Source organism: Callorhinchus milii, unplaced genomic scaffold (genome assembly GCF_018977255.1).
Source record: "Callorhinchus milii isolate IMCB2004 unplaced genomic scaffold, IMCB_Cmil_1.0 Scaffold2, whole genome shotgun sequence".
NCBI classification, from domain to species: Eukaryota; Metazoa; Chordata; class Chondrichthyes; order Chimaeriformes; family Callorhinchidae; genus Callorhinchus; species Callorhinchus milii.
The window spans coordinates 79,327,966-79,340,836 of record NW_024704743.1 but is presented as its reverse complement, the minus strand read 5'-3'; the positions used below and the strand labels follow the sequence as shown (position 1 = coordinate 79,340,836).

General features: G+C 38.1%; 1 protein-coding gene across 7 annotated transcripts in view; it reads right to left on the bottom strand.

Annotated features, from left to right (window-relative positions):
- The window catches only part of cyrib (CYFIP related Rac1 interactor B), an 86,462-nt gene that overhangs the window by 43,205 nt on the left and 30,386 nt on the right, over positions 1-12,871 (bottom strand). For 6 of the 7 annotated variants that reach the window (XM_042346386.1, XM_007903452.2, XM_007903449.2 and 3 more), the window contains one exon: positions 2,650-2,711. Coding sequence is in view for 1 of the 7 variants with exons in the window: in XM_042346373.1 (XP_042202307.1) it covers positions 2,650-2,711; positions 8,852-8,959 (170 nt within the window). In the remaining 6 variants the exon portion in view is untranslated. Of the gene's footprint in view, positions 1-2,649; positions 2,712-8,851; positions 9,003-12,871 lie in introns of those variants that run through there. The other variant, XM_042346373.1, reaches the window with a different exon arrangement.

Here is a 12,871-nt window from a genome sequence, read left to right as displayed (position 1 = left end):
AAATAAATAATCCTTGCATTTGATATAGCGCTTTTCACTTCTTCTAGACATCTCAAAGTGCTCCACAGAATACACTATAAAGTGAATTGACTGTATATTTATGGGCAAGACGCAACAGCCAATTGTGCACAGCAGTGTCCCACAAACAGTCGTGGATTGAAGTGACCAATTTATTATTTTTTTGGGGGGGGGTTTCTTGAGGGATTATTATCATTTAATAATGATATTTTATTGCATTTGATAATAATAATCCTTGGATTTGATATAGCACCTTATCACGTCTTCTATGAAGCGCTTTGAGACATCTAGAAGAACGTGAAAAAGTGCTATATCAAATGCAAGGATTATTATTATTATTGAGATGGAGTTGTTGAGATTGATGATGTCTCTTAGATGACCAACAGGTCACTATCCTCTTTGGTATGTGTGTGTCATGGAAAAATTAAGAGACAATGGCATATAGCTTTCTTGAAAGCATATTAATCTTCTACGGGGGCACTTAATGTTTTCTCACCCCAATTTGTTGCTCTTGCAGCTGCCTCCCTCTCCCGTCCCATGATTATATGCCTCCGATATAAGGAAGGTGAAATAAGTAGCTTGCTCTCCAGATGATCATCAATGATACTATCAACCCATATAAATAAAAAGATGACTCCCAAGAAGTGCAAGAGTCAGAGGAAATCTGATATTTCCTTCCATTATAGGGAGATGTTAAACTATCATTTGACATCTTTCCCAGCAGTGCAACAGAGATTATCAAGTTTGCAGAATGGGGCTCAAACCAGTATCTTTCATTCTGCCGGGTTTTATGTTGGTGCTTTGAGAGTGTGCAATCTTTCAGGAGAACATTGTGCAAACATAGCCATAACATACAAATACCTAGGTTTGCAAAACCTTGAACCAGCTTTTATTTGCATGGCTTGTTAAAAAGGAATTTTGCTAGATCTTTAACTAATCCCTGATACAAAATCAACACCTCAGCTCAAGTATATAATTTGTACTGTACAATTTTCAGTTTGAAAAGAGTAATAAACCTTGTATTCCATTTTATATTATATATAGCATCTATAATGTTGAAACGTCTCAAAAGAGCTTCACAGATAATTGTTGTCAAGTGTAGTGATTGTACATTTGCCGGGAACCAAGACAACATGGTAAGACCCCACAAACAGCCATTAAATAAACATCCAATTATTGGAGAACTGTTGGTCAGGATACTTTTTCTTTTCAAATAGTGTTATGGGATCTTTAACGTCCACCAGAACAGGCAGACTGGACCTTGGTTTAATGCCTCGTTCAAAGAATGTCAATTTCCCCAACATAGCCTCACTCAGTACTTCACTGAGCCCCCAGTGACTGATCTGGCCTTCCAAGTCCTGCCAATGAGCCAGGCCGGCTGTACTGTCATTAGCAGTACCCTGGAATACTGCGGACCCACCCGCCTGCTCAGTACTTTACTGAGTCGGTCTAGTCTGTGAGCTCAACATCCCAACACTGGGCTTGAACCTATTTTTTTTTGGTCTGACTCATGCGGAACTCATCACCATGTTTAAGAGTATCCAAACCAAGCTGAGATTTCCATGCATCCCACCTACACATGGAAATGCCAGAGATAGATTGTTGGAATGGAATGTTCACTCTCTCCCTGGAGGGACTCATCCTGTTTACCTAATTCCGGAAAGTAGGTTGGCAAGAGCCAAACTTTGGGGTTCCCAGAGTGTGCGTTGGGGTATTGCTGGAGTCTAGCCAGATAAAATATATGTAATAATCTTTGCATTTGATGTAGAGCCTTATCACGTCTTTGAGACGTCTCAAAGCACTACACAGAATAGACTGTAAAGTGAATTGACTGTATAGTTTGTGGGGAAAATAGCTTGCTGTCCGGCAAGCTTTCCCTCTGCTTGTCCAACTAGGACCAACCTACCCATTAGGGCTTTGGCTGGGATAACAGGAGCTGAGTGGGATGACTCCCTGCCCCCAGTGACTGACTGGTCTGGCCTTCCAGGTCTTTCCGATGAGCCAGGATGATTATACTGTCATCAGCAGTGCCCTGGAATACTGCAGACCCGCCTGGTCAGCAACCAGTCTACCGAGACCACCACAGAGGGATGACTCAATTCCGATATTCCATTGCCAGGTATGTTACTTTGGAGCCAGTTCATCTCCAAGGAGACCCTGCTTATCTTCACAATTTAACAATGATCCTGCACACTAGCTTTTCCCAGGTTCAATGCTGTCCTCTTCGACCATGCCATCGGCCACCCCTTTCCCCTCCCCTCCCTTCTCCCCCTGACCCCAGCTCGAGTCTGAAATGCTGTACACTGTCCAGCGCCTTGGGACATCCTCCTGATGTGAAAGGCGCTATACAAATGTAATCTTGTTGTGGTTGTTGCCTCCATTGGATCCAGTGCCTTCCTGTTGCATTAACAGGCTTGCATCGCTGAAATATGCCGAATACTGTTGTAACACAAGGTAAAACGACAGCAACATGCTTTGGTAGTGTGAATAGCTTTTGCTCATCACAATTCTGCTTATGTTCAATATCCAATTGCAAAATTTGATTTTAATCATTGGCTTGTTTAGTTGAAGTGCTTCATTAAATGTTATCGTATTAAAATAGTACGAGTAATCAAGTGGGTAAATATTTACCAGTAGACAAGTCTTCTTCCAGTCACACTGTTCACACACAGTTCACGTACTAAGATCAGGATCTGGAATTATATACAAAAAACTGTAAATAAAAACAGCAACTTTTTTTTTAGATCTCTCAGTCACATAAGTATACCAATGAATATCATTCTACATCACAATTTACTGGAATGCATAATAAAATAACTCGTTTAAAAAGCAAGTCCACTGGTTCAAAAAACATTTGAAACATTACTTTTCAGTTTTTGTTCTGATTGACCACAAAAAAAAATTATACTACTGTGAAACTTACATACATTTATTGCTTGGAAAACCAATATCCTACATTTCCTATCTACTTGACCAAGACCATTTTTATTGGAATGGTTCCAATTATTTACATACGAGTTTTTAAGCATGCTTTCACAATGAAATCAAAAACAGAGGGTTATAAATAGTTTATGTCTAGGCCAGCAAAATAACGAGATAAGTAACATCCACGCAATGAAATGTGACAACACTTTAGAGTAACTTTTTTCAGCATCACAATGATATTATATAGCACTTTTGGTGAAACTTTGTAATTATAAACATTTACCTCATCTGAACAAACATTTCAATTAATATTTTTCTTCTTTTCAATCCTTAGAAAATACCAAGTGTTGCTATTAATAATAGAACACTGGAAATTCAGTTTTTTATTTTAAAAAAGTCTTAAGACCTATTCCCGAGCCTTCACCTATTAGTGTCAATTACTGACCACTATCAGGGTGGCCTCCAATTTTTATTCCCATTGGGGAAGCACCCGTTATCCTACAGTGATAAAGCATGGTGGATATCTGGAACTTCGCATCCGAGCATTCTGCGACAGGCAACACCCAAAATTCCTCAACTAAGATCACTTCATCATAAAATTTAAGATCATAGCCTGAAACACACGGATACCCATCACCATGCTGAAGAGTATCCAAACCAAGCTGAGATTTCCATGCATCCCACCTGCACATGAAAATCCCAGAGATAGAATGGAATGTGCACTCCTTCCCTGGAGGGACCGTGCTTAAATAATTCCGGAAACTATTAGGCACAGGTCTCATTAAAATTAAAAAGAATCGGCTTGTAATAAAGACTGAATTTAGCAATTCAACAATTCTGTGTGATATTAAATTGTAAAGACTAAATGGTTTTAGCAGGTTAAGACAACATGGAATTTCAGGCGTCTTTTGTTTGAAGTCCAAATATTGTACCAGCCCACCACTCTCACATTTTCAGGGTAAAATATCATTGCTCAAAATAACTTCAATATGTTCCTAATTACGACACTAAATTTGGTACTGTAGCAGGCACTGAGATCTCAGGGGAGGAAAGCTCCAGGGGCAGTGCCTGATGTGGATGATTGAAGGAGGTTCTTAACACCATATTCATTCACTTTGATAATTTCACAGAAAATCACTTATGAAACAAAAGCCTAATAATAATCCCTCAAGAAAAAAAAATTGGTCTCTTCAATTCACGACTGTTTGTGGGACACTGCTGTGCGCAATTGGCTGCCGCGTTTCACCCACAAATATATAGTCAATTCACTTTACAGTATATTCTGTGAAGCGCTTTCAGATGTCTAGAAGGCGTGAGAAGTGCTATATCAAATGCAAGGATTATTATTATACGAAGGTAAAATCTTGTACAGCAAAATAAATGTAGTTCTATTATGTGTAATAGAGGGTCACATTGAGAGACACTGAAATCAACTATGGATAAAGTACATAAACAACCATGCAGCTTTCAAAATAGTTAAAATACTCGATGCTTAGGACTGTGTCACCACTGCTGGAGTTATCAGGCTATTGAAGGTTAAATATTAGATTTAGAGTCTGCTACCCTCTATGGACAAGTTTTAACAATGCTAAAGCAGGCTGCCCACCAGTCAAAGAAAGCAGAAACTCATCAGCCAACAAAATCACACTGATATAGAACCGCATTAGCTGCATCTCTGCAAGTTGCAGCGATAGGGTCAAATGCCACATTCAGACTTTGAGCTCAGTCTACACTGACACTCCAATGCAATATTGTTGAAGGCATCATTCTTCAGATGAGAGGAATCAGATCAAGCCCCACTTTTTTTTATTAGGTTAGCAGGTGCTTCCCTTTAAGAAGACTGTGCGTACTCCACGCCAGACAAAATAGGAACCATACATATGACAAAAACACTGAGCAAAACAAATTTTACTGGTAAATCTGTGAAGCCTTGCTTCAAATAACTTTCATGTCTGTATTCACTAGCATACTTACTGGGTTTATAATGTCTGGTTCATTACAAATGTAAAGGATGAAAAAATGCAAGAAACAGAAAGATGTTCAAGGGCAATTTACACAGCAAACTAATTTTTTTGCAGAACCACACTGATTCAAAAATGATCTACAGTACAATTATGTCTCAATAATTCAACTATATGAACCAATCCTGCAGCTGAACTTCCTTACAGATCTAACAGAAGGATGGATGTTCTTTACCGGCAAGGGGGGGAGGGGAAGAGAAAGGAAAAGCAGATGGCCACTAATAAAATAGAAATGAAAGAATCACCCCAAGGTGTGTTTACAGCACTCAAATAGTTTCTATACATAAGTGTTTTACAGGTAGTTTGGTTTGTCAATGCAATTACATTTATAACTGTTCAAATCCAGGCAGAATCTTAAAATAAAATTTAAGTGGAATATTTTCAGGAAAAAGTGAGCTAATTCAAGGTAATCATTAGCCCAGAATTAAAAAAGTTATGGTGACAAATTCTGAGCAGCTAGTTTTGTCACCATAGATACAACCTGTCTTGCAGTTCTTCATTTTTCCAATATCTACCACCAGCACATTGCTGAAAGTTCTGGTAGAAATGGGTACATTCTACCAGAAGAATCACTATGGGTGCAATGTCCCATTCCCCTTATCCCGCACTCAATACAAGGGGAGTCCAACCAAGAAGAAATAAGCAGAACGCTGCTTCTTCCTTTCTGCACCCTGAAGCTCAAGATCAAAATTACCAAGAAATTATATACAATTCGCTGTGCCTGACAACAGCATCGTCATGATAAATATCCATGTTAGACAGGAAGTGTGAAATTATCCAAAATAAAATGAAAAAGTACTTTGCATTCTTCACAGTTCACCTTTGAAGACATCGTTTCAAAACTTTATTAAAACAAATTGAAGTATTTAAACAGGAAACATGCTTTATTTACATAGTTCTATTTCTTAACCTTCAGCATTGGGAGTACTGAATGCAAAAATAAGTTTTTACTAACACTAAGTGAAAGATGAGTGTATAATGAAGCTGGAAATGATTTGAAGCTAGCACAGTGACATCAAATTCCTATAATGGTATAGCCAACATCAAGGAGACACAAAGGCTCTTTGCAAGGCCATGCTTCTACATCTCTCATTCAGTGGCTCACAAGAGCACAGGTGAAAGCCTTCAATTAGGTCAACTGATTACAATGTTTTGCTCGATCTGGGGAAATCTGCAAATGGTTACTCACCAACCTTTTGCACATGAAAAATTTGAAAATATCTCATTATTCAGTTTGCTCTGTATTCAGTTGGCTCTCCAAAATGCCACCTACATGAAGGGTATTATGTTTATGTTGGTAATGTTAGTTCACTACAATATCCCTAAACAAGTGATAAATTCAGGATTCCCACTGTAACTATGTAATTTTGTATCTAAATATTATTGATTATTATTAACACCAAAATCATAACAAGATAGCAGTAGTTCTGGTGCTCTCTTATCAAAACGATGACAGTTTTACAAAATCAATAGTGCATGCACAAAGGATATAGTAAACTATTAATGATATAGCTACATTAGCAACAATAAGGGAGCTTAGAAAAGCTCAGAAAGCACTAAGAGAGCTAAACTTGAAGCCAAAGCAATTACCTTAAACAGCATATTAAGACATTGATATTAAAACATCCTCAATTCTTTCCACTGTGACTTTGAACTTGTGAAATTGTCAAATGTTAGAATAACCTTGAAGAAGGAAGTACTAAAATTAACAGGATGTGGTAAATCGTAAATTGAAAACAATGTTTTAATGAATGCACACTGAAAAACCTATGCTTCAGTGAAAAAAAGGTTGCCCATTGATTTGAATCTATTTTTTTTACATTCATTGAGTTACTTGATATTTACTTCTGAAATAAATCCACACAGTCTGCTTTGGTTCAATTCTACAATACACCATATAATATTCCACAATAATTCACACATGGCCACGTCCCACAAACAGCCATAAAGCGAATGGCCAATTTTATCTGAGGGATTGTTGGCCAGAACAGTATGAGAAATTCCCTTGTGTTTTTTTAAATAGTGCTATGGAATGTTTAATGTCCAACTGAACATGCATACAGGGCTTCGAGTTAACATGCGGAGGATAGCACCACCAACAATGCAGCACATCCCGAACACAATGTATACAAATGTAATCGTGTTGTTGTTCTTTGTTGGGTCAGTCTACACTGTGAACTCAAAGTCCTGATTTCGGGGCTTGAATCCAAAGCCTCAGACTCAGAGGCAAGAGTGCAAGGCTAACACTTAAATAAAACCTGTTACGTTAAAAGTATGTCAATCTAATAAATATCAACAAAAAACGAGGTCCTGTCTGCCTGTTCAAGTAAATGTTAAAGATCCCATGGCACTTCTCAAAAAGAGAAGGGGTTTTCTCCCAGTAGCCTGTTCAACAAGCCCCCAAATAAAATTGATCATTCACCTCATAGCTATTTGTGGATAAGAGGGAGGGACTGCGGGATGGAGTTCTCGAGGGTAGGGGCAGGACACAAGCTGCAGAGTTCTGGATGATCTGCAGTCTGTGGAGGGAGGAGTTGGGGAGGCCGACAAGCACGGAGTTTGCATAGTACAGTTTGGATCTGATGAATGCGTTGTTGAGGATCAGTTTTACAAATTCCTTTTGAAACCTCTGCTTAGCAGCCTGCTGGAGGAAATTTCTGTTACTACTCAACACAGCTTTGATTTGTCCTGGGCTGGCCATTTACCCTTTCATTTTCCAATATTTTCCTGTACTCGTTTCCTTGGCTATCGATCACCCTCAAAATGAGAAATATCATCCACAAAGTTTTTATTTATGACTAAATTATGTTCGCCCCCAATCATACCTAACTCTCAATGCAGACAAAACCCTCGTTCACATCTTAGTCACCTCACAACTCGACTATTCTAATGCCCTCCTCCCCGTCTACCCAGCTCCACTACCCACAAACTACAACTCATTCAAAACTCCACTGTCTCTATTCTCACCCATACTAAACTCCATACCCATCACAGCAGTCCTCGCCAGGCTCTGCTGGCTCCCTATTACAGAACAGATTGATTTCAAGATCCTCTCACTCGCCTACAAATCCCTCACGCCCTGGCATCCTCCTACCTTTCTAATCTCCTTTCTCCCTACTCCACTACCCACTGCCTGCACACAGCTGGCCCTGGCCTCATACTTGACCCTCGTCCACTACGCTCCACCAATGGCAGCTGCACTGTCAGCCACTGTGCCCCAAAGCTTTGGAGCGCTCTCCCTCAATCCCTCTGCCTTGCGCCCCTCCTTCCCCTCTTTTAGATCAAAACTGAAGGCCTTCCTCTTTGACTTTGAAGTCACCTTCGATCTCCCCCAGCGCAGTATCAGGCTCCGCCACTGTTAAGTGCTCTGAGATACTGCCCTATGTGAGGGGCGCTATGTAAATGCAAGTTATTGCTGTTATTTAACTTAGCTTTGAATATTCAATTTTTAAAAGCTAGTTTGATGAAGATCATACATTGAGCTGCAATAGGTTTGTTGATTTTATATATTCCTAACTCCTTAGTATTTGTGTATTTTTAGTCCTAGTACTATTTTGATTTTTCTATTTAAAGTAGATTTTTTTTACTTGGTAAGTGTGACTTTTTCTTTAACAAAATCCCTTAATGCATGTTTTATTCACCAAAATTTAAGACTTAACCAGAGAAATTTAAGCAAACCTTTTGGCACAGATGAACTTATGAATTAGAGAGGAAATGTCTACAACAAGGGTTAAACTAATTCAGTAAGAAGACAGACTTTTATATATGGACAGTAATTGGTTTATTGGCAAGCTTTTTTTTCAAGTCATTAAAACTGAAGTTGAACTCAACTAGAACTGGTTGCAGTGTGAGCAGTTCTATTTTTGATAGTTGCTGGTAACAATTACCTGTTCTAGTAAGAGTAATTTTTCTTCATTAATTCTTATTTTTACCCCATGAAGTACACTGAAAAAGGTAACTTGTTTTGTCCGTTTCTCCTCTTCACCCTCCCCCATATATGTGTGAACCAAACCACTGGAACCTATGAGAAAATTAGAGTTAGTGATAAATACTGAATTGTCAATTTTAAAATGGCGGTATAGTAAGGAATCTAATTTAAGAGAATATAACATTGGAAGCATTTTTCTGAAACTAACTTCTTTAACAGAGTGAATAAATATTACAGTCTCATCTTCTTATACACATTCAAAATGATAGTAAACATTATTGACATTTCCACTGATCCATCAATCTTGCCCCAAAGTATAAATATCAATTAAGTCAAAGATTCAAGCACTGTTTACAGTTCAGTTGCTACTTTTGCTCATTTAGATCTGCCTTATAAAATACCCTTTTGTTACTCCAGAATGGAATTCCAGTGAACATAAACAGATTTAAAAGGCACATTTCTTAATGCGAAAAATATTATTTTACTCCTGAAAACATTGATTTTAATTGATATTGATCTTAATATTTTGACTAATTTATAAGATGATTACTGTGCATTTACATAATAGTTCACAATTGGTACGTTACTGATTAGAAAATATTCCTCTATTTAAAACCAAAATTGAGAGTAGCAGAGAGTGTTTTAAGAAAACTATGCGGAAGCGTCAACCACATTCAGGCATGGCAGTGCATGACGCGGCACTTTGGGCGGAAGTGTGATGTGGTTCTTGTCAGGCAGCAAATCTTGTTGATGAACCTGACCAAATAAGGACATAGATGGGAACTATAAGAGTGTGACACGAGTTGCATTTAATCTCAGCCACTGAATAATAATGGTTAGACTAATTATAGGAAGTATTCTGAAACCTACTATTCTCACCGTGGAGCTAATATGTTAAGTCAAAGCATTCAGAGTCAAGATAGAATTTTTCATCTCTAGTTAAACTGAACGATTCAGTTTTAATACAGGACTGTCCTTGTGACAAATATTCATTTACTCTGCAAAAGAAGTTATTCTCAGAAAATGCTTCCAATGTTATATTCTCTTTGATTAGATTCCTCGCCATACCACCATTTTAAAATCGACAATTAAGTATTTATCACAACCTCTAGTTTTCTCACAGGTGCAAGTGGTTTGGTTCATATTTATGTCCTGCATAATTTACTTAGTTATTTTAACATATATAGTAACTTACTATATATTAATCAATTTGTGTTGAAATGTTTGCAGTCACAGGACCACAGGAAACTGGAACAGGAGGAGCCCATTCAGCCCATCAAGCTTGTTCCACTAGTTTTAGATGTTGTCAGACGTTTTAAACCCAATGTTCCACCAATTTACCATACTCCTTAATACCTCTACTGTACAAGCATCTGCCTAACTCTTTAGCTGAGGACTCCGAATAAGATCCAGCAGATCACTTCTCATTTTTGTACTTTTTCTATGGACATTTGTGAAATATATTTCCTAACATTATGTTTAGAGAATAAATAACTTTAAAACTACATTGCCAACCCACTGGGACTGACTACACTAAACAGGGGTTGAAGCCTGGAGATTTCAATTAAATTCTTCCAATCTTTTGGGAGGAGTTTTAGCAGCAAAACATGATACAACAACTCCTACCGTAAATATGACGCAGAAACAGCAATAGGGAGTGTACACCATCAATAATGGCAAGCTAATTATTATTGCTGCCCAAGGGAGGATCTTTTATACAGGATGAACTTTTACACAGCACAGAGGAAATACAAGATTTCCCAATGTGACAACAACCACCAATACAGTGGAGTGGAAAAGCTGACAGTATAAAACTATATACTGTAGTTATATTGGCCACAACAATATTACAGTGTTGAACTGGCCTCAATACAATGATGCTCAAAAACATACATCTTCCATTTGCATTGACTTCACTCCCCCAACACTCAGATAAAGTACACAGTTCCCAATACTTAGTGGTTATGAACTCATTCAATATTTATGGCAGAAAATACAAATCACACCCTACAGTGCTGCCACTTAGGTTCAAACTGCTGTGTTAGGTTCAAACTGTTCAAATTGTTTCTGAAGTACAACCAAACAATTTTCAACCTTCAAAACGCTTTAAATGAAATTCTGATACACTATCAGAAAATTGTATTGATCACTACAGAAAAAACAATGTACTTAAACACCGATGGTCTCAAAGTTGGGGGTGTCACAAGCAACAACAACAATTTACATTTGTATAGCGCCTTTCACGTCAGCAGGACGTCCCAAGGTGCTGGACAGTCAGGGATTTTAATCTGAGCAGGGTGTTGGCACTGCCATTCTACCAATTTGTCCATCACTGGGTAAATGAAGTTGTAATACAAATACATAATATTCCCTGCTTTTGGTAGAGCACCTTGCAGGTCAGGAGAACATCCCAAAGTGCTTTGTAAGATTTAACGTGGATTTTTTCCCCTCTGGTTCATTTGCCAATTATCTTAAATCTGTGCCCTCTGCTTACCAGAGGAAATAGTTTCTCTATCAACTGTCAAAAAATTGTTATGTGGAATTGTTAAGTGGTAAAATTCCAAGATTCATTTGCCAAATGAAGGTGACACACCTAGTTATGAAGATGAGTTAAATTAAATTCCACTGCATTATAAAAGCTTAAAGTGTTAAAATAGTAGTACTTCAAAATTCTGAAATGTTCTGAGCTTAGTAGATAGTGAACATCTTTCTTGTTGGGCAGGATCATTAACAAGAATTAAAGGGGATATTAGAACAAAAATGTCATGTTGTTCATTTCAAGAATATGAAATGCTCAGTCACAAATAAATGACTGTAGAGGTACAGAGAAAATTCAGGGAAATTGTTTTTTCTGGAACAAGTCACAAATTTAGTTTAAAACCTATAGGTTTAACCAGAAAACGAAGAGAGGAAAGTGGAGATTTTGAGCGAGAAAGAGAGAGGAAACTAAAGGTTTTGGTCCAGTTGGCCCATTGTGCCTGTGCCAGGCTTCTGAAAGGATACACCATGCAGTTTCACTCCCCTTCCATATTTTCCATTGCTAAATATTTATCCAATTCCCTTTTAAAATCCATACGAATTCTGTTTTGGTAAGTCACTTCATGTCCTATTAAAACTCTGTTTAAATTTTACTCTGATTAAAAAAAATCTCCTTACTTCTCCCTTAATTTTCTTTGGAATTATCTTATGGTTTCTATCCACCAACTTCAACCGTGAAAATTGTTACTGCCTTTAGTATTTACCTTATCAAGATCTTCCATCATTTGGAAGAGTTCTATCAACTCCTCTGAATCTTTTATACTGGAGCATACATTAATTTTTCATTCTTCCTCCCAAAATGCGTCATCTCACACTTTTCTCATTAAATTTCATCTGCAACTACCCTGTCCTTCCCTTAATCGGTTTAAGTCCTCTTAAAAAGTCACATACTCTTCAGAGTTAGCTAGAGTTGTAGTGCGATCCGCAAATTTTGATATTTAGGAAGTGGGCAGAGATAATAAGCAGGGGTCTCCTTGTAGAATGTTGGAATAGCTTATTTCACATTGGGACACCCTCCTGTAATGTAATTTGTTTTTGGAATTAAGTCAACGTTCTGCAGCAGTCTTGATAGTCCGTTTCCTGAGCTGGAGTCCACAATACTCCAAGACACTGCTGGAGATTAAACAGTAGTAGGACTTGGAGGGGCAGACCAGTCACATGGGGAACATTTGCTTCCACATCCTTGCAAACTGCAGCCCTAATGGGCATGATAGTCCTAGCTGGACAAGCAGTACGAAGTTTGCCACACTGTGCTCATAATGATAAGCTATGCATTTTGAGCTGGTAGAAGTCCAACAGTACCTCAACACACTCTGGGGTAACTCGAGCCTTAGTTCTTGCCAACCTGGGAGTCCAGAAATAGGTAAACAGGACGTGTCCCTCTAGAGAGTGCACATGCTAGTAACAAGGAAATTTCCATGAGTAGGTGGCATGCATGTGT